Source organism: Manihot esculenta, chromosome 9, assembly GCF_001659605.2.
Source record: "Manihot esculenta cultivar AM560-2 chromosome 9, M.esculenta_v8, whole genome shotgun sequence".
NCBI lineage: Eukaryota > Viridiplantae > Streptophyta > Magnoliopsida > Malpighiales > Euphorbiaceae > Manihot > Manihot esculenta.
Window position 1 is genome coordinate 19961987 of NC_035169.2, and position 27879 is coordinate 19989865.

The 27879-nt window shown below is 32.4% G+C and overlaps 2 protein-coding genes across 9 annotated transcripts in view; both read left to right on the forward strand.

Annotated features, from left to right (window-relative positions):
- LOC110622548 (CASP-like protein 2B1) overlaps positions 1-27879 on the forward strand; it is a 65577-nt gene that overhangs the window by 20055 nt on the left and 17643 nt on the right. The gene's annotated exons all lie outside the window — the stretch shown is intronic.
- Positions 1-27879, forward strand: part of LOC110622546 (probable serine/threonine-protein kinase PBL24) — a 35552-nt gene that overhangs the window by 2453 nt on the left and 5220 nt on the right. Inside the window, exons 3-16 of one of the 8 annotated variants that reach the window (XM_043959939.1) lie at positions 221-670; positions 1344-1427; positions 1542-1612; positions 1803-1885; positions 10833-10968; positions 17050-17211; positions 17978-18050; positions 19040-19396; positions 19515-19604; positions 19682-19752; positions 20541-20617; positions 20685-20810; positions 22283-22359; positions 22435-22575. In XM_043959939.1, the coding sequence (XP_043815874.1) occupies positions 221-670; positions 1344-1427; positions 1542-1612; positions 1803-1885; positions 10833-10968; positions 17050-17211; positions 17978-18050; positions 19040-19396; positions 19515-19604; positions 19682-19752; positions 20541-20617; positions 20685-20810; positions 22283-22322 (1820 nt within the window). In that variant the 3' untranslated portion in view covers positions 22323-22359; positions 22435-22575. Of the gene's footprint in view, positions 1-218; positions 671-1343; positions 1428-1541; positions 1613-1802; positions 1886-10832; positions 10969-17049; positions 17212-17977; positions 18051-19039; positions 19397-19514; positions 19605-19681; positions 19753-20540; positions 20619-20684; positions 20811-22282; positions 22360-22434; positions 22580-27879 lie in introns of those variants that run through there. The other 7 variants (XM_021767092.2, XM_021767091.2, XM_021767087.2 and 4 more) reach the window with 7 other exon arrangements.

The following is a 27879-nucleotide window of genomic DNA, read 5'->3' on the forward strand; positions in this document are numbered from 1 at the left end:
TGTTTTAGCTGACACTGTACAATGAATCCAAAGTAATATGAGAGCCGTAGAGGCTCTTGAATTATGTTATTTCTTCCATAACTAAACTGATGCTCTTTTTTGTTGGGTTCCATGAAGGATTCATTTCATTTCTTACTAGAAGCTGTACTTGGGGATAGTATCTTCACTGTGATTTTTGCTTTCTCCTCTAACTAATTCTGGCATGTTACAACTTGGTTAGATAATACAGCACCGTTGCCTCAGCAGTCATTGGTTACAGATCCGGCTGAATATAGACCATATTCTGATAAGAATGGAAGTCGTGATGCACCAGCAACTTCTGAGAATGCTCCAAGATATGCACCAGCAGCCTCGGAGATTGCTCAATCATATGGATTTAAGAGATACGAATACAAAAAACTAGCAATCGCAACAAATTATTTCTCCAATAAATGCAGCATTGGCGAGGGTGGTTTTGGGATAGTCTATAAGGCATTCTTAGATGATGATGATGTTGCTATAAAGAAACTTAAAATAATAAAGCTGGAGAATAAATTGGAGGAGATCGAGTACCTTAGCGTTGTGCGCCATCCAAATATCGTTAAGATGATTGGATACTGCAGTGAAGGAGATGATAGATTGCTTGTTTTAGAGTTTGTTCCCAACAAGTCTTTGAGACATCATCTACATGGTGAGTGCCTTTTCATGCACTGATATTGGGCTGAGTTTATTTCAATTGTAATGAAGAAATTGAACCGACGGATTCAATTTTTACCCGATTCATTTTTTCAGAAAATAATTCAAAAGAATTGTTACTAAAATATACATAATTTCATTTCTTTTGAAAATTAAAATTACCCGAGTCCAAAAAGAATGAATTCTTCCATTCTAATTAAAAGAATTGATTGAAAAAAATTGAATTATTATGAAAATTTTTATTCCAAACTTGCTGCCCCTGAAATCAGAGGCCAAATACTGCTAATCTCTTCTCATCCATCAGTTAAATCTTTTCGATTGTATGCCTTAGTAGTACGGATGATGATTATTATTATTATTAACTTTCGATTGTAAATTCTGGATGAAATTGAACTTTGATTCTTAATTTTATTGATGCAATTGTCATGAGTTTATATATATATATTTTTCACTTCCCAAAAGAAATTCCAGATAATTAATGCTTCTTGGATAAAATAGAAACAAAATCAAGAATTGAATGGGATTGAATAAAATGATTTATTATTTTTTGACTTGGTTCAATTTTGAAGTAAACCAACCTTGTACACTCTTAGTTAACATATTCACACACACATAGCTATATATAAACATAAAATGAGTTTTTACATATATTTATATATTTTTAACAGATGAAGACAAGTTTTTGGAATGGCCGAAAAGAATAAAAATCGCAATAAACTCTGCCAGAGGATTGCTTTATCTGCATGAAGAATGTGAGTAATTTCACTACTTTGAAACTATAATTAGCTATTGAGACTAATTAAAATAATTTTTTTTTTTATGTGTTGACAATTTATTTAATGTTTCAATTTGAATTATTTTTTCAGGTAAACCTAAAATTATACATCGAGATATTAAAGCAGATAATATTCTTCTTAATGATAATTTTGAACCAAAGGTATGGTACTCTCGTAATAAATATAACTTCAGCATTTATACAATAAGGTAAATGCGAGGAGATATTGAAAAACAATTGTGCGACTTTAATAATTTGATATCTTTACGTAAGTTAATTTTATTATGTTGGATTTTTTAATGTTAAATTATATGCCAAAAAATCTACTTAATTGTATAAATCATTGTTTTAGATTGCAGATTTTTCACTGGCGAATTTTTTGCCTGATACGGGTAATATTAACCATATCAGCAGCATACTGAGGGGAACCAACATGTAAGAAAATTTTCTTTTCTTAGTCATTATTTATTGAAGTATAACCACTTGGTAGTTGGTAGTTGGCAACGGCGGATTGAAAATCGAACCGAATTAAATAAACTAAAAATTAAAATTTTAGTATTTATAAAAATTAAATCGAATTGATTTTGATTAGAAATTGAATTGAACTAAATTAGTTTGATTCGATTCGATTCGATTTGATTTGAATTTTTAATAATTTTATTATTTTTTATCTTTATTTTTAGTATTTTTAAATTTAATTAAAATATTTTAATTTTAATATAATTTAATCTCTCTAAATTATTAAAAATAATATACTATTATCACTAATTGATTCGGTTTGATTTTTTAATTTTTTCTGATTAAAATCGAACCGAACCGAAATATTCGAAAATTTTGAAATTAAAAATCAAACCGAACCGAACTGAAAGGAATAAAAAATTAAATTGAATTTTCAAATTAATTCGATTCGGTCGGTTTTTTCAATTTGAATCTAATACCGCTAATAGATATAGAGCAAAAGTCTCTAAATTTTTTCAAATTCTAAATAAATAAGAATAAATTATTATTAAATTTCAAAATTCATTAATTTATTTTTATTTGAAAATTATATAATTAAAATTTTTTTATATTTTGTAGAATTAAATTTTTTATTTTATTTTTATAAAAAATCCATTAATTTATTTATATAATTTTAATTATATATATTATTTAATATTTATAAATTTAAATATTCATACAATTTAGTCTTTAATCAAGATTAAAATAAATTTTCTTAACATGTATTTTCAATTACTTACTAAACAATTTAATTTTATAAAATATAGAGATGATTTACTTAAATAATTTTGATATAGAGACAAACTAATAATTTTTTTAAAACTTCAAACCTAAATAATAATTTTCTCATAAATAAAATTACAATTCCAAATATTATTTTTACAGTAACTATCCTAATTTTTTATTACTTTTAATCCAAAAAAATTGTTTCTAATTTTCAAGACTTAAACTTCAACCACATTTTTTTAAAAAAATATTTAGAGGGTAATTATTTATTAATTCATTGTTTAATATATTTTTTAATACAATTACTTTTTATGGTTAAGAAGTCATGATTATTTTGTTTACCTCTATTTATAAGATAAAAATTATGTATTAGACTATTTAAAATTTATAAAAATTAATTTATTAAAAAGAATTATATGAGTAATTGTTAGATTATTCAATGTGGTTCTAACTATTTAGATTTTAAAACAAAAATCTAAAAAAATGAGTTTAATAGATTATGAATTTTTTAAAGAAAATCTTAAAAATAGATAAAATTAAATAGTTTTTATATGGGTAATAGGTAAAATTATTCAAATTTGATAAATCTTTTTTCCTCTGGGCTCCCTGATGGGTCTGGTTTTCTTCTTGGTCCATCATATGGGTCCGTCAAATGGGTCTCTCAATGTTCTATTTGACGAAGAGACCTGCAAAATATGAAAAAATGGTCAGGGGTCTACCGGGAATGCCCCCGATGGAGACCCTCCAATGTTCAAGTCAGAATTTATGGATTAGAGTAGTATATTTAAGCAAGAGTTGTAGAGAGAATGTAAAAAATGGAGTCTAGGAATGAGAGAGAGGAAGAAGAGAACCCTGAAAGAGAAGACCTCTCCATTTTATAGTGCTACCTGTCCATGTCACTCAGGTCCGTACGAACGGACGTGTCAGACCCCTTCTCCATGCCAAGTGGCCATTTAATTCTCCTTGTCACGCATGCGAACAGGGTTGGTGAGTGACTGGGCCTGGGTCCGTATCTGATTCGAATTGCCCTGGGTTGTTGGTCCCGAGCTTGTAAAGTTGGGCCGTCTTTCGAGCGTATGATCTGACGGGCTTTGGACTTGTGGCCTTCTCTTGGATCCGTCCTTATTCCTGGGCTAGGAAAGCCAGGAGGTTATCAATTGCCCCTTTACCTCCTTGGCAGTTATTCCATGACTGGTGAGGGGGTAAATCCTTAAACTCTATTCATGACCGTGTGGTCTGAGAACTGCTCTTGTCGAAAGTATCCTTTCCTTGCCTTTTTATTATTTTTGTCTCTTTACTTTGATGTTCGAATGTATGGCGATATGGAGATGTTTGTTCGATGATGAATGATATTTCACCTCGGCATGTACCTCATCATTATTTTTCTCTTAGACTGTCTTCTGGCTTTGTCAATTTTACTTAATTGATGGTCCAGGCTAGCTCTACTGAGACTTTGATAGTCGGACTGATCCGGGCTAAGAGCTCGGAGTCTGATTAAGGTTCTTACTTGCAAGTTTTTCTTATTCTTATGAGGGCATTTCTGTTTTTGGTTCATGACCTCGTCAATGCTATGAGCTCGGATATATAATACCTAGAGAAATGTCTTATTTGCATGCCTGCCCCGTTTTAGACAATTTTATAAATCTTGTTCTCGCTACGAGCTCAGACATCTTATCTCTCTGGATGTAACCTTTTGGCGATTAGGGTAGTCTGAGTTGTGTGCTCCACTAGGATAGGGAGCTCGGTCTTTTGTCGTTTTCCTCTCCCAGAGTCATCTTTGCTAAGTGTTTGTTTACTGTGAGTTAATCCGAGCGGTGAGCAGGGTCTCTCGCTTTCATTTAGTCCTTTGTGTTTTTCTGCATTTGCAGGCCTTTTCATGTAGGGAGCTCGGCTTTCTGGTATGTCCTCTATGCTCAGCTTTATTCAGCTTGGTTGTTTACTTGTCGTGAGTCCGTCCAGACCGCGGATTAAGGAGCTCGGATTTTTGTTCTTTGCTTAGGCTTTTACGCCTATGACTTGTGATGCTGCCTGTGCTACGGGCTCAGGAGTTCGGAATTTCGCCTTCCTCACTTTGGTGCCCCGAGCTCTTCTGTGAAGTCAGACTTAATTTCTTGTTTTCTTGTCGAGCCTTGTTCGGGCTGTGTTTCAGTCTGACTGCTTTTTTGTTCGGTTTTAACTTTTTCTTTTATAGGCTTATAGCCTTGCCGATCCAGGTATGAGGTCCCTCCAAGCTTCTGGGGAGATCGACCCTAGATTGAAGAGGTCGGACTATCTGTTTTGGATTGGACCGTCCTGCCTCCTTGATTCTTTATCTGAGCATTGGGCTCTCGTGTATGTATCGGTTGGTTGGGTTTTTTGCCCCCGAGTGTTTTATGGGTTGTCTGCCCTCGAGCGTTTTGCGAGCTCTTTGCTGCCTGGATCTCTTTCTAGGCCAGCTGAGTTAGTTCAGTGCTAGCGGTCAATTCTCGAGGTCGGTGCCTTTTATGATTGTCCCTGATTCTTTATTTGGTTCTGTATTTTGGTATGCATTTTGCTTAGGACTCGCCTTGCCTTAATTCGGTTTGTCTATTGAATTTACCAGTACTGAGCTCATTTTCTTGAGATCGGCATGGTGCTTTGGCGCTTTGGCGCCGCTGTGAAATCAAAGTCTCTTTACTTTATGACTCGAGCTCCTTTGGGAGGTCGGAGTTTAGCTTTTCATTTATGGTCCCTCGCCCCCATCTTTTATGTGGGGTCGGAACTATGTTCTTATGAGTTATTTTTGCTTATGTCACCAAGAGATCTTGGGGATCTCGGCCGTTTGATGCCAGAAGATCTTGGGAATCCTGGACTTGTAGCTCCGGGAGATCTTGGGGATCCCGGTCTTCTACCTCCATGAGGTCTCTATGTCTTAAGGAGGTCTTCTGATGCCAGGAGATCTTGGGGATCCTGGTCTTGAATCTGGGAGATCTTGGGGATCCCGGTCTTCTACCTCTAGGAGGTCTCTATGTCTCAGGGAGGTCTTCTGATGCCAGGAGGTCTTGGGGATCCTGGTCTTGAATCCGGGAGATCTTGGGGATCCCGGTCTTCTACCTCTAGGAGGTCTCTATGTCTCAATGAGGTCTTCTGATGCCAGGAGATCTTGGGGATCCTAGTCTTCTACCTCCAGGAGGTCTCTATGTCTCAATGAGGTCTTCTGATGCTAGGAGATCTTGGGGATCCTAGTCTTCTACCTCCAGGAGGTCTCTATGTCTCAAGGAGGTCTTTTGATGCCAGGAGATCTTGAGGATCCTGGTCTTCGACCTCCAGGAGGTCTCTATGTCTCAAGGAGGTCTTCTACCTCCAGGAGGTCTCTATGTCTCAAGGAGGTCTTCTGCCTCCTGGAGGTCTCTATGTCTCAAGGAGGTCTTCTGATGCCAGGAGATCTTGGGGATCCTGGTCTTCTACCTCCAGGAGGTCTCTATATCTCAAGGAGGTCTTCTGATGCCAGGAGATCTTGGGGATCCTGGTCTTGAATCCGGGAGATCTTGGGGATCCCGGTCTTCTACCTCTAGGAGGTCTCTATGTCTTAAGGAGGTCTTCTACCTCCAGGAGGTCTCTATGTCTCAAGGAGGTCTCTATGTCTCAAGGAGGTCTTCTGATGCCAGGAGATCTTGGGGATCCTTGTCTTGAATCCGGGAGATCTTGGGAATCCCGGTCTTTCTACCTCCAAGAGGTCTCTATGTCTCAAGGAGGTCTTCTGATGCCAGGAGATCTTGGGGATCCCGGTCTTGTGCTTGCCTGAGGTCTTTGAGCGAGATTCAGGATTTTTCTGCAAAATAAAATATTGCACAGAGCATATATAACGAGGATGCTCGTTGTTAATTCAATAATATTCATCAATAATGTGTCGCACATGTCACTTAGTTTCATATTTCAGATGAACGTAAATATTAGCTCTAACTAACAATATTAACTCATGCAATTCAAAGGTTCAATAAATAATATTTGCACGTGTAAATTTCTCCAGAATTTTTCGATCTATAAAATGTAAGCAATTATCAGGATATCTAAACTCATAGAGGTATATTTTAGTTAAATTTAGTCTTACTATTTACATGCGAAGCATGCCTTTTAATAATCTATGAAATCATTTGTGTTCAATAATGTTTAATTAAAAATAATTGCCAATAACTAAAGACATTCTTGAAATTCTGAAGCAAAATAATAAATATACACAGCAAAGTACGATTTGGATAACTGGAGCATACATATATATCATGAGTATTTAAGATAAGTAATTAAGGGCTTGTAAATTTCTCCAATAGCAATTATGCTAATGACACGTGGCAAGATATATGTACCTTATTTCAATCATCAGACAGCATGCAGTTATGCAGGATTGGTTGATGAAGGAAAATCACTATTTGACAGCATGGAGAAAGTTCATAGCTTGGACCCAACAGTAGAGCACTATGGATGCATGGTTGATCTACTCAGTCGAGCAGGTTTGCTGAAGAGAGCAACAGATTTGATTGAGCGAATGCCAGTAAAACCAAATGCTGTCATATGGGGAGCACTACTAAATGCCTGTCAGATTCATGGAAATACAGAATTAGGTAAGCAGATAGGGAAATTCCTAATTGAATTGGACCCCGATCATGGTGGCCGGCACATTCACTTAGCAAACGTTCATGCTGCTGCTGGGGAATGGAATGAAGCAGCTGAAGCAAGAAGGCATATGAATGAATACGGAGTATCCAAACTTCCAGAGGACTGTTCATGGATTTTTGGCTGGGGATGGGTCCCGTCCTCAAATGAAAGAAATTTACTGCATGCGGTACAACATTGCTGTGCAACTTGGCATTTTCAACACAAACAAAATCTCGTAACATGCTTCCATCTGTACGTGTGGGTTCCACAGCATCTGACCAATTTCTTTTCTTGATGGTTATTACATCACTCAAGCCATTGTCAAGTTGCAGCTTGTCAGGGCATCAAGGTAAATGCAGTCTACAAAGCCAGGGAAAGTGACCACATCCCTGACTAAGTAAAAAAAATATTTTTGAGAAATGACCTGAGAGTTTTCAACTCATGTTGCTTCCTCCTTATTTCAATCATCAATCGGCATGCTTATCCAAAATGTGGCGAGCAGCACTTCAGATGAGTGCAGGTTCATTTTCTCATTAATTTTGCTCCTCCTCCTCTTCCGGCTTACTGATCCTCCACCCGATCCTCTCTGCAAACTCCATCATTTTATCCTTCTGTCCTTGAGTGAGTTTGGTCCTAAACCTTTTCTTGTATAAAACATATGGTGGTGGTGGTGGCATTTGAAGGACGAACGAACTTCTTTGCGAACTCGGACTAAATTGAGTCTCCCCATTCACCTCTTTCCGGTGGAAGTTACGGTGGCAGTCACAAGCCGCACATTTTAAAGCTTCGATTGTGCCTTCTTCTCCCCCAGGCATGAACTCACCACAGCCGTCAAAAGCATTGCCGCCGATGCTGGCCGCGTGGTTCCTTAGACATTCTCAATACCTGACATTGGATGTCTTGGAGTTGGATCCTTTTGAAATGGTTGAAAGTCGATCTAGGTTGGGAGATCTTGCTTGGGAAAGTGATGATTGTCTGTTTTGATCTAGGGTTTGATTGTAAGCAAGAGATGAATTGCCATTGTGACTCCCATCTTGGGAGCGGCCAAATAACAATTCAGTCGGAGGTTTAGTCTGTGTCGGCAGCGGCAGCGGGGGAGAAGGAGAAGAGAGAGAGCATGGTGCATGAATTTAGCAGAGGGAGAGGAAGAGGAGGAATTGTGAAGGAGTTGGTGAAGGAAGGAGGAGATTTCTTCAAGCTCCGGAGCTGTCCAGCTCTTGGGTGTCCGACCTACGGGTTTGACCATATAGATTCCTCGATGCTTCGATCAAGCGTCCTGGTGCTAAAGCAGGTCTGTTCAATCAGAGGTTGAAGGAGTGCCAACCTCGTAACCCAACCGACCTCATCTTCAAGTTGGACGGCATACAGAGTTTGAGTTCATCCACCTCGATCAGTCTAGACATTTGATCATTTCTTATTGTCTCCATGTTGCCCCGATACTTGAGGGACGTTGCTGTGCAATCCAGTTAGATGGCCATGGATCGTGCTCCATCCGACCTCATGCCCTATCCGACCTGAAATGTTAGTCTGACCTCGTCTATTTTTCACTTATTAATTTTCTCTCTAACATGCTAACCTGGAATTTTACAGCCGATCTGCCCCTATTATCTTGACAATATACACACGGCCACCTCACAATTTCAACAAATATATGTATTACTCACTCTTTTTTCCTTTTACAAAAAAGATTAGAATTTATACTTATAAACAAGTACTTCGATCTGAAATTTTGCTTCACCAGATTTCAAAGAAAAAAATCAGCCGTAATAAAACCTAATAAATATTAAAACAAACTATCTGAAATATTATCAAAATATTTTTTAACACGATGAATCTTTCTCTTCAGCTGGGTTATTTGCACAAGCTTTCATACCTTATGTGAATCTCAATGGGTGGATCTGGAAACTTTAAAGAGAGTAAAATCCCTTTCGTTTCCCACAGACGGCGCCAATTGATAAATCTTTTTTTCTCTGGGCTCCCTGATGGGTCTGGTTTTCTTCTTGGTCCATCATATGGGTCCGTCAAATGGGTCTCTCAATGTTCTATATTTGACGATGAGACCTGCAAAATAGGGAAAAATGGTCAGGGGTCTATCGGGAATGCCCTCGGTGGAGACCCTTCGACGTTCAAGTCAGATTTTATGGATTAGAGTAGTATATTTAAGCAAGAGTTGTAGAGAGAAGGTAAAAAATGGAGTCTAGGAAGGAGAGAGAGGAAGAAGAGAACCCTGAAAGAGAAGACCTCCCCATTCTATAGTGCTACTTGTCCATGTCACTCAGGTCCGTACGTACGGACGTGTCAGACCCCTTCTCCACGCCAAGCGGCCATTTAATTCTCCCTGTCACGCATGCGAACAGGGTTGGTGAGTGACTGGGCCTGCTTCCCTATTGGGCCTGGGTCCGTATCTGATTCGAATTGCTCTGGGTTGCTGGTCCCGGGCTTGTGAAGTTGGGCCGTCTTTCGAGCGTATGATCTGACGGGTTTTGGACTTGTGGCCTTCTCTTGAATCCGTCCTTATTCCTGGGCTAGGAAAGCTAGGAGGTTATCAAAATTAAAAAAAAATTACAAAGTGAGAAATTGATTCAATTTGTAAAATTTTATTTATGTGAATTTTCCTACTTATTTAGAATTTCAACTTGAAAACTTCGTCTTTAATAGCTAAATGGATAAAATTCTTTTGAAAATAAGAGAAATTAGAATTCTTGTTAAAAAAAATAAAATTAGGCCTCTTTGACTTTAATTTCTAAATTCATATAGAGTTTATTTTTGAGGAGTTAAGAATAGAAAAAATTATTACTTAATCTTTATTATATGGAAAAACTTATTAATTGAACTTTTAATTTTAAAAAATATATTATAATTTCTTTGATATTTTAAAAATTTTTCTATTTAGTTTCTTTGTTAATTTTAACCGTTAAATATTTCACTATTTAATCCTTATAGTTTAAAAAAAATTTATTAATTGTTCCTTCATGTTTATAAAAAATCTACTAATTAATTCTTCCGTATCAACGGCATTTCATACTTTTTTACAATATTTAATGACTAAAATTAACGAAGGGGTTAACTAATAGACTTTTTAAAATGTCAAAAACGTTTTAGTATATATTTCAAAACTGAATGATCAATTAATGAGTTTTCTTATACTATAAAAGATAAATAGTAAATTTCTCTTCAAAAATATGAATTAAAATAGTAACTAACAGTATTTGAGTGCTTTTCTTGCAAAGATTTTTTACTTTCTAAGAAAAAATAAATAATGGTATACTTTTTTTTTTGCCACACAAAGTCCCGTAGTGTCTTAACTTTTATTTAACTAGTAATTAACATGCATAATTTATGAAAGTGTAACTATTAAACTATTATATTTTACAGAAGTATAACGAACCTCAAAATAGAGGAGTTAAAGAGTAATATTTTTTATATAGATTATTTATTAAATGTTAACTAAAAAAGGTTTAGATGTCCACTGGTTTTTTTATATCAAAATCAAAGATGAAATGATACATTAGATAATACAAAATCTTAGTGAATTTTTTTATTATAGTTATGCAGATCCAGAATATGGCGATAAACAAAGAGTGTCAGAAAAATCAGATGTCTATTCTTTTGGCGTTGTACTCCTAGAGCTGATTACCGGAAGAGAACTTTCAGATGAACAAGGCAATACTATTGTTAATTGGGTATGATACTTATATATACACGTGCATACACTAAACTTGTATATATGTTTTTAGTTAAACATAGATGATATGAGAGGTTTATTTTTCAAATAGATGTGTAGGATTTAAGAAATAAAATTAGGATCAACTGACACATTTATTAAAACTGGATAACCATCTCGACCAAAAAAATGGTGAAATGTGCTATGTGGAAGAAAACATTGATAAATTTTAAACAGTATTCCTAAATTTAAGGGGTTTGCAATACTATGACCTAAATTTTAGCATCATCCTGCATAATAGCTCATTGAACAATGAAGTTATACCTTAAGTAACTACTTGCTAACGTATCAATTCTACATTTATCTCTCCTCTCCTTTGTTTCTAACACTTTATTTGAAAAACAAAATTACTAAAATTAAATTCAATTGATTTTTTTTTATCAATCTTATTATTAAAATGGAAGAATTTAACTATATTTTAACTAAAAAAATTGATTCTAAAATAAATTAAAATCATGCATAATTCATTTTATTTTATTTCTATTTGTAAGATGAGTAGTTCAAAACGAACTATAACGGATTATATAATACCTCTTATGCTATATGGAATCTCTTTCTGTAAACTACTTCTCTTGATTACATCTTTAACTCTCTTTAAGCCTCTATCGTAATTCTTCTTTACCAAAACTTCAAGCACCATTCACCTTAACATCAGTTTAGTCTTGTCACCACTAAATCCTTTAGCACCATTCACCATGACCATTGTCTCCTTCGCACGCCCTTATCCTTTTGCTCTCTTTGTAGCTTTTGATTAATTGAGACATGAGACTTTTAGAGGAAGAAGGCACATATGGGTTTTCCCTTACCTATCAACACTTATCTCCTTACTTATCTTATATCTAGATCATAAAGATTGTATTAACTATTTACAAAAAAAAAAAAAATAGGGAGATTTACAATTTAGTCCCTGGGTATTGCCATTATTAACAAGTCAGTCCCTGTATTTTTAGAAACCTATTAAAACGTCCTTATATTTTCTCTCCGTCAAAAAAGTAGTCCTTCCGTCTATTTTTACCGTTAAAAATATACTTAAAGACTAAATTACCCCCCATTATTTTTCTCCTCTTTTTCCTCCTTCCTTTTCTTCTTCTGCTTCTTCTTCTTCCTTCTGCTTCTTCTTCTTTCTTCTTCTTCTTCTTCTTCTTCTTCTTCTTCTGCTTCTTCTTCTTCTTCTTGTCCTTCTTCTTCTCCTCCTCCTCCTTCTTCTTCTTCTTCTTCTTCTTCTTCTTCTTCTTGTCCTTCTTCTTCTCCTCCTCCTCCTTCTTCTTCTTCTTCTTCTTCTTCTTCTTTTTCTTATTTTTCTTCTTTCTCTTCTTCTTCTTTTTCTTCTTTCTCTTCTTCTTCTTCTTCTTCTTCTTCTTCTCCTCCTCCTTCTTCTTCTTCTTCTTCTTCTTCTCCTCCTTCTCTTTCTTCTTCTTCTTCTTCTTCTTCTTCTCCTCCTCCTTCTCTTTCTTCTTCTTCTTCTTCTTCTCCTCCTCTTTCTTCTTTTTCTTCTTTCTCTTCTTCTTCTTCTTCTTCTTCTTCTTCTTCTTCTTCTTCTTTTTCGGAGGAGGAGGAGGAGGAGGAGGGGGAGGAGGAGGAGGAAAGAAAAGATAGGGACTATTTCGTTGATAAAAAGAAACGATAAGGACGTTTTAATAGATCTGAGAAAAGATAGGGACTATTTCGTTGATAAAAAGAAACAATAAGGACGTTTTAATAAATTTCTAAAAATATAGGGAGAGACGATTTCGTTGACAGAAAGAAACGATGAGGAGGGACTATTTCGTTGACATAAAGAAACAATAAGGATGTTTTAATAGATATGAGAAAAGATAGGGACTATTTCATTGACGAAAAAAAATGATAAGGACGTTTTAATAGATATGAAAAAAGATAAAAATATTTTAATAGATTTTTGAACATGTAAGGACTAACTTATTAATAATTGCAATATACAAGGACTAAATAAATGGTTTTATTTGAGGGTAAAATTGAATTTTAAAAATTTTCTCTCTCCTCCTTTATCTAATTTTAACGGAAAATAGGACGGAAGGACTATTTCGTTGATGGAAATAAAATATAAGGACGTTTTAATAGGTTTCTAAAAATACAGGGACTGACTTGTTAATAATAGCAATACTCAGGGACTAAATTGTAAATCACCCAAAAAAATAATAATAGAAAAAACTTCACCTTATGTGTGTATATATGAAAATGCACAATGGAGAGCGCATGCATAAAATAATGTAACTTAGTTAATCTAGACTGTCAAGCTCATTGCCAATTCAATTTCCATGATAAAATAGTTTACAAATACACAACTAGATGCAACTCTTATGTCTTTCGAATTGAAACTTAAGCCCATCAACCATTTTGAGAAATGTAAAAGAGAGAAAACCTATTTTATAATTAGAGGTCTATTTATCTCTTGTTGTATAGAATCATTTCTCTCAGCATGAGAACCGAGAGCCTCAAACGTTGACCTTTGATCCACACGAACGCTCATCAACAAAGTACTTTTAAGCCATGTAGTGCAACCTTCTTCTAGCCGTTTAATGGTTGATCACTAAAACAAAGATGGAGTTGTCTATCAAGCTAGATAGACGAGTAATTTTAGGTTCCAAACAATTTGATGCACCAAAATTATTGGATGATAACTTTGGTAGATGGAACCTAGGTTGTTGGGCTCATGGTGAAGAAGGGTAATGGATCCTGCAAGGAACAAGTTGCCACTATGTCCTTTCTTCTAAATCTATCATAGTTATTACTTAGGCAATGACTTTTCTCCTCTGCCTTTATGGTGAAAATATTCAGAGTAATATGATTGTATTATTGGAATATAGAACTTTAAAATTTGGTCAAATAGTTTTTTAGCCAATCACACGTTAAAGGGTAAATCGTGATTAGGGGTCAATTTTTCGACTCTTGCTTGATACTTTTAAAAAATTGAGGCTAAAATCAATTAAGTGTGCTTAATTGTGGTAGATTTGCCAAGCACTTCAAACAAGCATATATATTTCACAAGATGTTCAATCTAGAATATGGAAGCAACCTAAAGCAGCACAAAACAATATGAACTAAGATCAGTATGCTTAACTCAATGAAGTTTTCACTAAAGCATCCAAATCTAATTACAGTCAATTCTTTAATCTCAATATAACTCAATAAAATGAAATAAAGTAAAGAGAGTAGGGCTTGGAGAAATGAACACAAAGATTTTCATATTGTTTATGCTATAACTAGCCTACGTCCACTCTCTCAAAGCTTCACTTTGAATCTTTGCTTCATTATATTCTCTTTTCATTGGATAGGATATCCCTTTTACATTAATAAGCCTTCACTAGGTGCTCGCAACCCTTTGTAAGTGTCTTCTAACTCACTCTTTTTCAATTTCTCTGGGTGCTTAAACAACCCTCATAAATGACATTGTAGATTAATTTTCACTCAACTCACTCAGTAAAATCATCAATTATGAGGATGAGACAAAATAGGTTTGCTAATGAAGCTCAACAAACAAAATTGAAACACTTTGAACGGATCCGATGATCTCAAAGAATAGGACCATTTTAAGACTTTGATTAAGCACAAAATGATGTAAAATTGAAGTATTTATAGTCCAAGAGCATTTATGACCATTTGTAGGACATTTGGATAATGGTAAATTTGTGTAGAGATAGAATTTTAAGACAGTAGCAAACTACTTAGCAAACAATTAATAGTAGCAATTTAGTTAGCAAACTAAGAGTTTAATTGTCAAGTCCAAAGAGAAAATGTTTTTGACTTTAAAGGCTTCAAAACGGGTTCAAAATACTTGCTAAACGGATCAAATTTGAAATTTGAGGTGCTAACATATCATTGGCAATCCTTTCTGTTACCTTTATACATTAATCCTATCACTTATGGACCTATTTTTTAAGGTTCAATAATCTTTAATGTAGCTTTAAAGATATCTTTCCAGCTTCTTTTGATTTTGGTTCTTGTATTTTTCTTAAAAATCCTTTACTTGTAGTCAACTCCAACATGATATCAAGAATTCAATTATACCTAGGAAGAATCTTTGCGCACAATTTGAGATATTGTTAGATAAATTCTAGTTGAGTTTTATTATTATCTAATTTGATGCTTAATTTGAGGTATGATATTAATAGGCAAGGAATTTTATTACTATAATATATAGAAAAAGGTTAGCATACAATATCCTACTAAGATTTTAGTAGACCTCTATACACTCAAACTCAGATGATGCATGTTAGGTGAAAAATATGGAAAAACATATCAATAACACAATAAACAACAAAACAAGACTATTAAAATAGATAAACAACAAAACAAGACTATTAAAATAGAAGGATGGAATAATTCTTTACGAAAAAATAGAAAAAGGATATAAGAATACGTAGAAAATTACTTGAGAAGAAAATACTAGCTTCACATAAATGCCTCCCAACTATTGTGGCATAACCAACCAATTGCAAAGAAGTGAGCAGCATAAAATGCAAAAGCTATTTGATGCATTATGTAACCATAGACTAGTCTATATTCATGCATCTAAAAATTGCAAAGTATTTATTATTTAACAGAGCTATGCTCATTTATAACTCGAATTGAGTATTAATAAGTTCAAACTTGATTTATTTAGCAAATGAGTTTAGATAGCCAAGTCTCGAATACCTTACAAAAAGTTCGATTCATTTACAACCTCAACAAGTTTTAATTTAAACATAATTAGTTTCAAACTAAATAATTTCAGTTAAATATGTATATTTATGAGTTGACTTGTAAATCTATAAACAAATGAGCTTTCGAGTCTTAATGAGTTGAATATTTAAAAGCTCGATTTTAGCTAGTTTATTAAACGAGTCTAAAACTTAAGTCTTCAACTTGGCTTACTTAGAAAAAGAATCAACTTAAGTCAAATCTTTATTGAGTCAAGCCTTAAATAGCTCACAAGGAGTTTTATTCAGTTACAACCCTAGATAATAACTTTATTAGAATATTGGCCAACTAGTCTTGCAAGGAGATGTATTGAAATTGTAGCTCCCTTTATGTTATCTTAAGTTGAACCTACATTATCACATACTGAAGTTTCATTTGATTGCACAAATATTTCATGGATCAACTATTGTATCCAAGATACCGTTGTTGTGGCAGTCAAAATAGCCCAATTCTCAATTTTTATAAACGAACTACAATGGTTTTTTCTTCTAAATCCTAGATGGCCATGACACAATATTATTTTTTAAGTATATGGAGTACCTTGTTGTAAATTTGTCATCGTCAAGACAAAAATCGCAATCAGCATCTATATAAGTAGGGATCCAGGGGATTGATGATTTAATTATGTGCAACCTATACTCTGGAGTTGCCTAAAGGTAGTGCGACATCCTCTTCATAGTAGTCTAGTGCACTTTTGTTGCACAATGAACAAACTAGAAATCCTCAATCACAAACTTTCACATGTCAAGCCTGGTAAGTGTGAGGTATTGCAAGTCACACATGATTGTAGAATACAAACTAAGCCCTCTCCATAGTTTGTGTGTAGCTTTTCACTTGGAATAGCGAGGGTTGTAATCTCATTGCTATATTGCATGTGTGCTCTTGATAAGAAGCCTATCTCCTTTGTTGATATATTCATTTTGCAAAAAAATAATTCAAATGAATTCTTATAAAATTATGTATGATTTTATTTTTCTTTGAAAATGAAAATTTTGTAAGTTAAGAAATAAATAATTCTTCCCTTCCAAACAAGAAAATTGTAGAAAAGAATTGAATTGAATTGAATTGATTTCTTATGAAATTTTTTATTCCAAACAAGAGGATAATGTTTTTTTTTTCTTTTTTGAAAAACATGTAGTCCCATTTTCATTGGTGTCAACTCTATGCCAAAGAGTGGCATATACATTTCTATTCATATTTTAATATATTGTAAATAGTTTATAAAATTTTTCAAATTCATCAAATCGTATATTGCTCTTGACATTAGACTAAATATGCATTCAAAAAAACCTTTTATTGATATAAAAAAAATTAACAAATACTTTCACTTATCAACATTTAGGCTAGATCTCAGATTGGACAAGCTTTGGACAACGATGATTATACCGATCTTGTCGATTCAAAATTGGAAGATATGTATAACAAGAAAGAAATGATAAGAATGATTTACTGTGCAGCAGCTTCGGTATATAAACCTTCGTACTCTCGTCCAACAATGAAACAGGTAAAGTGTGTATGTATATAGAGATTTAAAAAAATTAAGGGATTATTAACAAAACTATTCATATAGTTTAGAAAATTTGTTAAAAAAATATTCTTAACTTTTGATTTCGATAAATAGTTTAATTATTTCATCTATTTTTTAAGTATTTCTTAAAAAATTTCATCAGTTAAATTTCAAATAATTAGATAGCAATTTAATTCTTAAATTTTATCATTATTGATATTTTTAAAAGTGAACCTCCTTTTATTATGGCATTTTAAATTTTTTTCTTAAGTATTAGTGGTTAAATGGATAGAAAGACTAAAGTATTTAACTTTAATAAAGGTGTATTATGTTGAGATTCTAAAAGTACTGGATTAGCTTATGAATAAAGGTGTAGGTATATACACACATGTACCAGGTTATGATAAAATACATTATAAATTTAATTGATAAAAATTACACTTGTAGAATTATTATTTTTTTTGCATAACTTTTTTTACATGTTTCTTTTCTTATAATAATCTTTTAACAATTTTTATTCTATTTTTTATATTTAATTCATTCAAATTATTATTGGTTTGCTTTTCTTTATCCTAAATATTACACATATGCACAATCATTATCATTTTTTATTTTAAAAATGTTCTTTCATATTATGCAAATAAATAATTTTACACGTAAATATATTTGGTCTTTTGCTGAAATTTGATAAAATTATAAGCTATTTTATTTTTTTAATATAATCGTATTTTGTTTCATTCATGAATTAGTTTATCTCATGCAGATAATTGGAGTTCTTGAAGGAACTATTTCGCATGAGAAGATAATAGACAGGAAAGACATTGAAACTATACAGGGTAATTGAAATTATATATGCGACTTTATTACTTTTAATTAGTGACTTTTCATTAAAATTATAAATTTGCAAAAAGTTATTTTTATTTTCAAATTTTACTTAAGTAATAATATAAAGTTTACAAAATTAGAGATATGACTATTTTTTACTGTTTTTTGAAAATATTAACACATGATAAATTAAAATGCATAAATTTAAGGATAAACAGATGCATGAATTTAATAATATATATAAATTTTGGATAATTTATACTCAGCTTTTCAAATTTAGAGTTTGTTACACTTTGCTCCTTTATCTTTAGTATGCTAACATAAAAATCTCCATCTTTGAAATTACATAAAATTCCTCATCTTTACATATATTTTCTAAAAATTCCTTAAGCCATTTTCCATTCATTTATTAGATATATTTTCTAAAAATTTGTCGTATACTTAGATACTTTCGTCCATTTTGCGTTAGTATTTTACGAAATTACTATATAGTCCCTTAATATTATAACTATTTCCAATTTCATTCTTTAATTTTGAAATTATTCATATTTCATTCATCTACTTTATCTCTTTTCTCTTCTTTGTCATAGAGAAGAGACAGATATATAGATGGAGGGAGTGATAAAGAAAGTGAGAATGGTAAAAGAGATAAATATGAGGGATAAAATTATAACTAATTACAAAATTAAGGAATGAAACTGTAAATAATGACAAAATTTAAAAATTAAATAGTAGTTTATTTTTAAAAACTAACAGCACATGACAGAAGGATTCAAGTGTGTGGCTGAAGTAAAATCAAAAGATACACTAATTTCAAAATACGGAATCAAATTGTTATTATTGATGCAATTGAGGGAGTAAATATATTAAACTTAAATGTATATTGGATTCATGTTGTTTATCCAACCCATGATTAATAGGGTTGTAAACCCAACTAGAACTCCATATATCAATTTATGTCTGCTTATATATTTGTATAACATTTCTACTGCACATACAGGAAGGCCTACTACTAGTCTAGAATCTCTACTTGGCATTGAGAGGGCACAAATTTTTTCGCCGAGAATGTTTTCTTTTGAAGAACTAGCAATTGCAACTCAATTTTTCTCCAACAATTGCATGCTTCGCGATGATAATTATGCTAGAGTTTACAGGGGGGAACTCGATGGAATGGCTGTTGCCATTAACAAGCTTTATCTTTGGGAGGGTGAACAGATGGAAGTTGAACAAATGGTTAATCCCATCAATCACAATTACCAATATCTAAACAAGCTGATTGGATATTGCGATGAAGAATATGATAAATTTATTGTTTATGAGTTTGTTCCTAACAAGTCATTGAGATTTCATTTACATGGTGAGTCCTTGACTATACGTATCATACAAAAATTGATAGATAATTATGTGAAGGATTATCCAAATGCCTTCCATTTATCTAAATAGAAAAAGGGTACTCATTTATAAGATTTGATTAGATGCAGGACACAAGAAAACAATCGATTGGTCTAGAAGAAAGAAAATTGCCATAGGCTGTGCGAAAGGATTGGCATATTTGCATGAATTTTGTGAGTGTAAATCAAATTCTATTTTCATGTTTGAGATTGCATGTTTTACTTTAATTTTATGATTCGTGTATTTTTAGGTACTCCTATGGTCATACATGGAAATATCACTTCTCATAATATTCTTCTTGACAATAACTTTGAACCAAAGGTAAGTTTTAAGAGAGATAAAACTTGATGTATGCTCCTATAATTGTCGCTAATATCTCTATATACATGTCGTATAATTTCTTTCGAGAATCTTAATCATATACATATATATGTTTCTGAAATTTGAACTAGATTGATGGAATATAGAAGGTATGAAGGCAGTCCAATTTGAATAAATGAAAAATAAGCTTGTTAGAATTATGATAATATTGTATTCTTTTATGTTAATGTTCAAATTTTAAACTTGTAAATCTTTTCTATATAATCACCTCTATTCATTCATCAGTCGATACAATAGTATTTGTATCTTACCAGCTTACACAAATCTTTCCAGAGTTAACCTTAATAAATTAAATGTAAGCTTAGGGTCTGGCTTCACCAAAAAAAGAGACTTAGTCTTTTCTTTAACTAAAATATCATTTACCTACTTTTTAAATGGCTTAAACCTTAAATATATCAAATATATTTTGAGGAAAATATTTTCCAAAAAAAAAAAAAAGACATTAAAAGTTTGCTTTGTTAATGATGTATTCTACAATATTATTGTATGAAACATTTAGTATAAATTATTTTAAATTTTTTTCAGCCGAGTCTAACTGTATATTGTTAAAATATATAATATGGTTTTCATTCTCAATAATTAGAATAATTATAATAAGTTTCTTTTATAGTAATTCTTATCAATTATAAACTCATTAAGTTCAATTTGAAATATAAAATATAGCCAATAATTTGATTTTTATGCTATTTGAAAAAATAATTGGACTTGTATAAATTCTTTCATTCCAGATTTCAGGTTTTGAACTTGGCCAAGTACTTTCAAATTTTGTTGCCCGTATTTCTACTAAGGCAATGGAAAACCGTGGGTAAGGTGCATATATATATCCATTCACTATTTATTGAATAGGTTCTTCTCATGCTTGTGTTCCCCAGGCCTGAGATTCTCAAAGATGGCAAGATCAGTGAAAAAGCTGATGTCTTTTCCTTGGGTATGGTTCTTCATGAATTGATTAGCGGAAAACCAGGGAAGGCAACTTTTCCATGGACTTGGTTGGTTGGGTACGTGTATACATTTGTTCCACTATCCAGAGTACTAATTTATAACGGTTAATACATTCTTGATTACAAAAATCCATGCATCATTGCAATCATTAAATCATTCACATATTACATTTTATTTGGTTCAGACAGACATGTTTTTATACTTTTTTATAATTCATTCTGACAAAATAAATCACGGTTACATTTTAGAGGTTACATTTAGAGTTTAGACAACAACAGTGGGTGTAAAATTATCTCTTAAAATCATTATAAAAAAAATTTATAGTTTTATTCTTAGTAATTTATTTTAATATAAAGTTAATTTTATATTTAATAAAATTATAATTTTATCCATATTTTTTATTCATTATAAAAAAATAAGTAAATCACCGTCTTATATTCAGTAGCAGAGGTAGATATAGCAATTCTCAAACTCTTGTTATTAACCTATGACTATAGTTAAAATATATAAAGTAACAATATACAACTAGTATAAACTTTTTTTTTAATAATGAATGTTTGCTATAATGTTATTTTCATGAACCTTTATTTTTAATATTTTATTCACATATTTTTATATATATCATCTTAACTAGGAAAAAAAAAAAAAATCATGTCCCTCTCAACCCTTCCTCCAGCATCACTGCCAACCTAGTCTCTCCACACCTTCGTATTGCACCCTTGGTCCATCCCAATTAGCCGGTTGTTAGCAAGTTAAGGGAGATAAAACTTGATGCATGCTCCTATAATTGTTGCTAATATCTCTATATACATGTCATACAATTTCTCTTGAGAATCTTAATCATATACGTATATATGTTTCTGAAATTTGAACTAGATTGATGAAATATGGAGGGTATGAAGGCAGTCCAATTTGAATAAATGAAAAATAAGCTTGTTAGAATTATGATAATATTATATTCTTTTATGTTAATGTTCAAATTTTAAACTTGTAAATCTTTTCTATATAATCAGCTCTATTCATTCATCAGTCGATACAACAGTATTTGTATCTTACCAGCTTACACAAATCTTTCCAGAGTTAACCTAATAAATTAAATGTAAGCTTAGAGTCTAGCTTCACAAAAAAAAGAGACTTGGTTTTTTCTTTAATTAAAATATCGTTGACCTACTTTTTAAATGGTTTAAACCTTAAATATATTAAATATATTTTGAGGAAAATATTTTCCAAAAACAAAAGACACTAAAAGTTTGCTTTGTTAATGATGTATTCTACAATATTATTGTATGAAACATTTAGCATAAATTATTTTAAATTTTTTTCAGCCGAGTCTAACTGTATATTGTTAAAACATATAATATGGTTTTCATTCTCAATAATTAGAATAATTATAATAAGTTTCTTTTATAGTAATTCTTATCAATTATAAACTCATTAAGTTCAATTTGAAATATAAAATAGAGCCAATAATTTGATTTTTATGCTATTTGAAAAAATAATTGGACTTGTATAAATTCTTTCATTCCAGATTTCAGGTTTTGTACTTGCCCAAGAACATCCATATTTAGTTGCCTATATTTATAATAAGGCAATGGAAAACCGTGGGTAAGGTGCATATATATATATATACACACTATTTATCGAATAGGTTCTTCTCATACTTGTGTTCCCCAATTGTAGTTATCTGGCTCCTGAGTTTCTCAAAGATGGCAAGATCAGTGAAAAAGTTGATGTCTTTTCCTTCGGTGTGGTTCTTCTAGAATTGATTACTGGAAAACCATCTGTAATAAGGGAAGGCAATTTTTCCATGAACTTAGTTGCTTGGGTACGTGTATACATTTGTTCCACTATCTAGAGTACTAATTTATCACGGTTAATACATTCTTGATTACAAAAATCCATGCATCATTGTTAGAGTAAATAAATAATAGTATTTATTTACTCTAACAATCATTAAATCATTCACATATTACGTTTTATTTGGTTCAGACATGCATGTTTTTATACTTTTTTATAACTCATTCTAACAAAATAAATCACGGTTACATTTTAGAGGTTACATTTTAGAGTTTAGACAACAATAATGGGTGTAAAATTATCTCTTAAAATTATTATAAAGAAAATTTATAGTTTTATTATTAGTAATATATTTTAATATAAAGTTAATTTTATATTTAATAAAATTATAATTTTATCCATGTTTTTTATTCATTATAAAAAAAAAATAAGTAAATCACCGTCTTATATTCAGTAGCAGAGGTAGATATAGCAATTCTCAAACTCTTGTTATTAACATATGGCTACAGTTAAAATATATAAAGTAACAACATACAACTAGTACAAACTTTCTTTTAGTAATGAATGTTTGCTATAATGTTATTTTCATGAACCTTTATTTTTAATATTTTATTCACATATTTTCATATATATAATCTTAACTGGAAAAAAAAAAAATCATGTCCCTATCAACTCTTCCTCCAGCATCACTGCCAACCTAGTCTCTCCTTCATATCATACCCTTGGTCCATCCCAATTAGCCAGTTGTTAGCAAACCCTTACTAATATACACGAGTTTCACACATGGAGGAAGAAGAATATTGAAATACAAGACCGGGTCAAAGCCACTAAACAGGGCAATTCAGAAATTCTTGTTTTCTTGCAACATGATTGAGCTGCTGCCATATTCTGTGGGTTTAGTTCAACCATATTCTCCAGATAATTAGTTGTTGCTTTTAATTCCTTAATCGTAGGAAGGTGTTCCTCCATGTTTAGTTCATACTTTTGAGTTTCCTTATATGTAAGATGAGGTTGTCTTTTGCCTTGGCTATTTAAGTGCAGTAAATTAATAAAGGAGATATGATAGAATTTTTCTAAAAGTTATTGAGTACTTAACTCAAAAGATTTTCAAGTTCTCTCTTAATGAGCTTGTATTACCTTTATCGTAGATCGAAAAAAGAAAAACTTGATTCCTTACTTATCTATTAACTCCATTTTTCCACTCAATCGTCCCATAATGGTCATCTCAACCCCTCCCTTAAGAAGACTTTTTCCCACTATCTATCTTGAAAACCTACCTAGTTTTTGTGACTGCCTTGCTGTGCAAGATTATCTTCAAGTTTGCTCACGTTGCAGATATTTTTGTCCTAAGAAAGTTAAACAAGAGTGGGAAGCATTTTTCTTTTATAAAAGTCCATACTATCTCAGTAATGTGAAATCTTATTCGAACCTTAATCTTCTTTGGATCAACACCTTTAAATTACGAGCTTTCAAGTCATACTTCAGCATTACTACCAAGAATGGTAAGATCGGTAACTCAAAACTTGATTATAACGGTAGCCATAATCAAAATCAATGTGGAGCTTCAAATACAAACAATTTTTTGTTCCTCGAACAAAGATAGATAGAGTTGTCCCACCTTTTGATATTTGTCTTGAGATGAGATCCTTCACTGGCAGTTCATATATTGTCTGTGGTAGGTATGAGATTTCGGAGAACATAAAATCTTTTAATAGTGAATGGTTACCAAAATCTACTCTTGCAAAATGATAAAAACCTCATCCCTATTATGCATGAGCTTTTTGCTGAGGAAGGAGTAGGTGGAGATCATGTACTTCTAAGCTTTGAGAACACAGAGGTTATGGAAGGTTACCTCTGCAATGGAGCCTCCTAGTTGAAATGTTAGTTCCATGATATTGGACATTACAATAATATTTTTGTCCAAAATAAAAATATTCTACCTTCTTAATACTATGGTCCTAGATACGAGCTCTATCAAGAATCAGTTTCTCACATTTTTCTCCATTGCCATCTTTCTAGGGAGATTTGTACATGATTTCTCAAATGATGGGGCATTCACTTTTACTAACCAAGTTCAGTCCCTTTGCTTTTATCCGAATAGAAATTCTTGGCTCATGGGAAGTTCCAAACTAAGTTTTGCTTGTTACTAGCTAATGCTATAATATGGTCTCTGTACTTGACTAGAAAAGAGAAAATTTTGATGGAAAAGATCTTAATATGGATTTCTTACGCCCTCCTATCCTCCATCGTGCGTCCATTTGGATGAAAGCTTTGGACGCTTCTTTTCCTTCTTCTAGTTTAAATCTTCTAATTTCTTTTGAAGCTATCAGATGTGGTCATCTTATTGCTCTAGGCTAGGCCTAGGCCTAATTTCTTTTGGGTTAAGCTTGATCCTTTTTGGATTAAATGGAATGTTGATGGTTCCTCCATTTGGAAGTCAGGTCAGCTGCTATTGGAGGTGTGCTATGTGAGTCACATAGTATGTTTATATGTGTTTTCTCATGTCCTGTTGGTATTGTAGACTCAAATGTAGCTGAACTTCTTACAATAGAAAAGGCCTTAAGTATTCTAGCTCCTCATTGAGATGTTTGGTCCTTAATGCATGGTGTCTTGTGGAATCTAATTCTATTGTTGCAGTTTCTCGGGTGTCTCCCCAAGATAAATATCTTTGGAGGTTTTCTCAATGCACAATTCTATCATTAGCTTATCTAAAGTCTTTCTTACCTTTCGTATTCAACATGCTCACAGAGAAGTGAATTTGATATATGATACCTAGCCAAGCAGGAAATCTATTGTAGCAAAAAATTTGTGGCCTGTTGTAACTAGATTTATTTTTGCTTATTTTCCTTCCTTTTAGCAAATAGGTGAGAAGATTGAAAGGCTCCGCACAGATAATGGACTAGAGTTTTGTGATAGTGAATTTAACAAGTTCTGCAAAGATGAAGGCATTTTTAGGCATCTCAAAGACAGAGGGACTCCACAGCATAATGGTGTTGCAGCGCACATGAACAAAACTTTGTTAGAAAAAGTTAATTATATGTTGTCTAATTTTAGCTTGTCTCGGGATTTTTGGATAGAAGCAACTATTATAGTATACTATTTGGTGAACTATTCTCCATCCACAACTATTGAATTAAAGACTTCCAAAGAAGTATGGTCTAGTAACTCTCCTGGTTATTCTATTTGAGGGTATTTGGTTGTCCTGTTTATTTTCATACCAATAGTGAAAAATTGGAGGCTAGATCCATAGAAGGTATTTTTATTGGTTATCCATCTGGTGTCAAGGGATACAAAGTATGACTTCTAGATCATGATCTGTCAAAATCAGTGATCAGTAGAGATGTCGTATTTAATTTAATGAATATGAGATGTTTAAGGAATCGTTTGCTTCTTCAGATTCAGGTTTAAAAGATTCGATTGTGGAGCTAAACACGAGTTCAATGGATCTAGTTAATAGGATTGAGTTAGAGGTGGAGTCTGCACCTACACATGATAATTCTTCACAACAAGTCCCTGTTCAGTTATCTTCTCCTGTTCAGACTGAAACATTACAACAAGAAGAAAGTCTAAGACCCAAAAGATAGAGGAAATTACCTAGCAAGTTGCTTCATACAAATTATGTTTCTCTTGTAATGTCAATGACATAAGAAATGGAAGCTAGTGGTGAATCTTTCACATGCTCATATTCAATCTCTTGTGATGATTAAGCTAGATGGTTAGTTGCCATGAAATGGGAGATGAAATCTCTCTACAAGAACAGGATTTTGGAATTGGCCAAACTACTAAAAGATAAGAAAATTGTTGGATGCAAATGTGCCTTTAAGAAGAAAGAGGGAATTTCAAGTATTGAAGATGCTAGATACAAAGCACGATTGATAGCAAAGGACTATAGTTAGGTTTGCGAGATTGAATTTAATGATATTTTCTCACATGTTATTAGACATAGCTTTATCTATGTCTTGCTTGCATTAGTTGCCATATGTAATTTAGAGCTAGGGCAACTGGATTGGTGACCTGAAAGAGACGATTTAAATGTTACTTGAGGGTTTTGAAGTTGAAGGGAAAGAAGACCATATTTGACTGCTGAAGAAGTCATTGTATAATTTGAAACAATCTTTTCGATTGTGGTATAAATGATTTGACTCTTTATGGTTTAATATGACTATTCGAGGAGCCAATTTGATAGTTGTGTGTATTTCAAAAAATTTATTGATGGTTCATTCATTTATTTATTGTTTTATATTGATGATATTCTCATTGCTGCCAAGAATATGTCTAAGATCAATAAATTAAAGAATGAGTTGAGTGGTGAATTTGAGACGAAGGATTTAGGAGCAACAACAAAAATTTTAGGTATGCAGCTTCAAAGAAATAGAACTATGGGTATATTATGTCTAATTTAGAAGAGTTATATTAAGAATGTCTTAGAGCATTTTGGTATGAAAAATGTGAAACTTATAAGTACTCCACTTGGTGGTCATTTTAGATTATCAGCTGCTTTATCACCTCAGCCAGAAAAAGATATTGAATAAATATCAAATGTTTCTTACCTCAATGCTGTTGGTAGTGTTATATATGCTACAATCTGTACTTGTCCTGATATTTCACATGCAATTAGTGTGGTTGGTAGATTCATATCTAATTTTGAAAAGAAAATTAGCAAGCATGAAGTGGATTTTGAGATATTTGTAAGGCAATATTAATTATTCTTTACACTTTGAAAGGAGTAAGAACAATGTTGTCGGTTATGTTAATTCAGATTATGCAGGTGATATGGATAAAATAATATCCATTACAGGCTGTGTTTACTCTTGGCAATACTGTTATTAGCTGAAAAACTACTTTACAGCCTATAATTGCATTATCTACTATTGAAGCAAAGTACATGGTAATAGCTGAGGCTATAAAAGAAGCTCTTTAGTTAAGAGGTTTATTTGGTGAGCTCAATACAAGTCAATAGGTGACTATCGTCCATTGCGATAACTAAAGTGCTATTCATTTGACAAAAGATCAAATGTTTCAAGAGAGGACGAAGCACATTGATGTGAGATACTATTTTGTTTGTGATATTATCAGTAAGGGTAATATTTTTTATTAAGAAAATTGATATTGTAGAAAATCCAATTGATATGATGACTAAATCTCTCATTGTGAGCAAGTTCAAGCATTGTTTGGACTTAACTAGTATCTTAAAAGGACATAGTGGAAAAGTAGGGAAAATTCGATAGATTTACAATAAAATCTATTTCTTTATTAAGAAGTTTAGTGGTAATTTATCGGAAGATAAAGAAGAATTATACATGTTATTCATCGACTTAAAAAAGCATA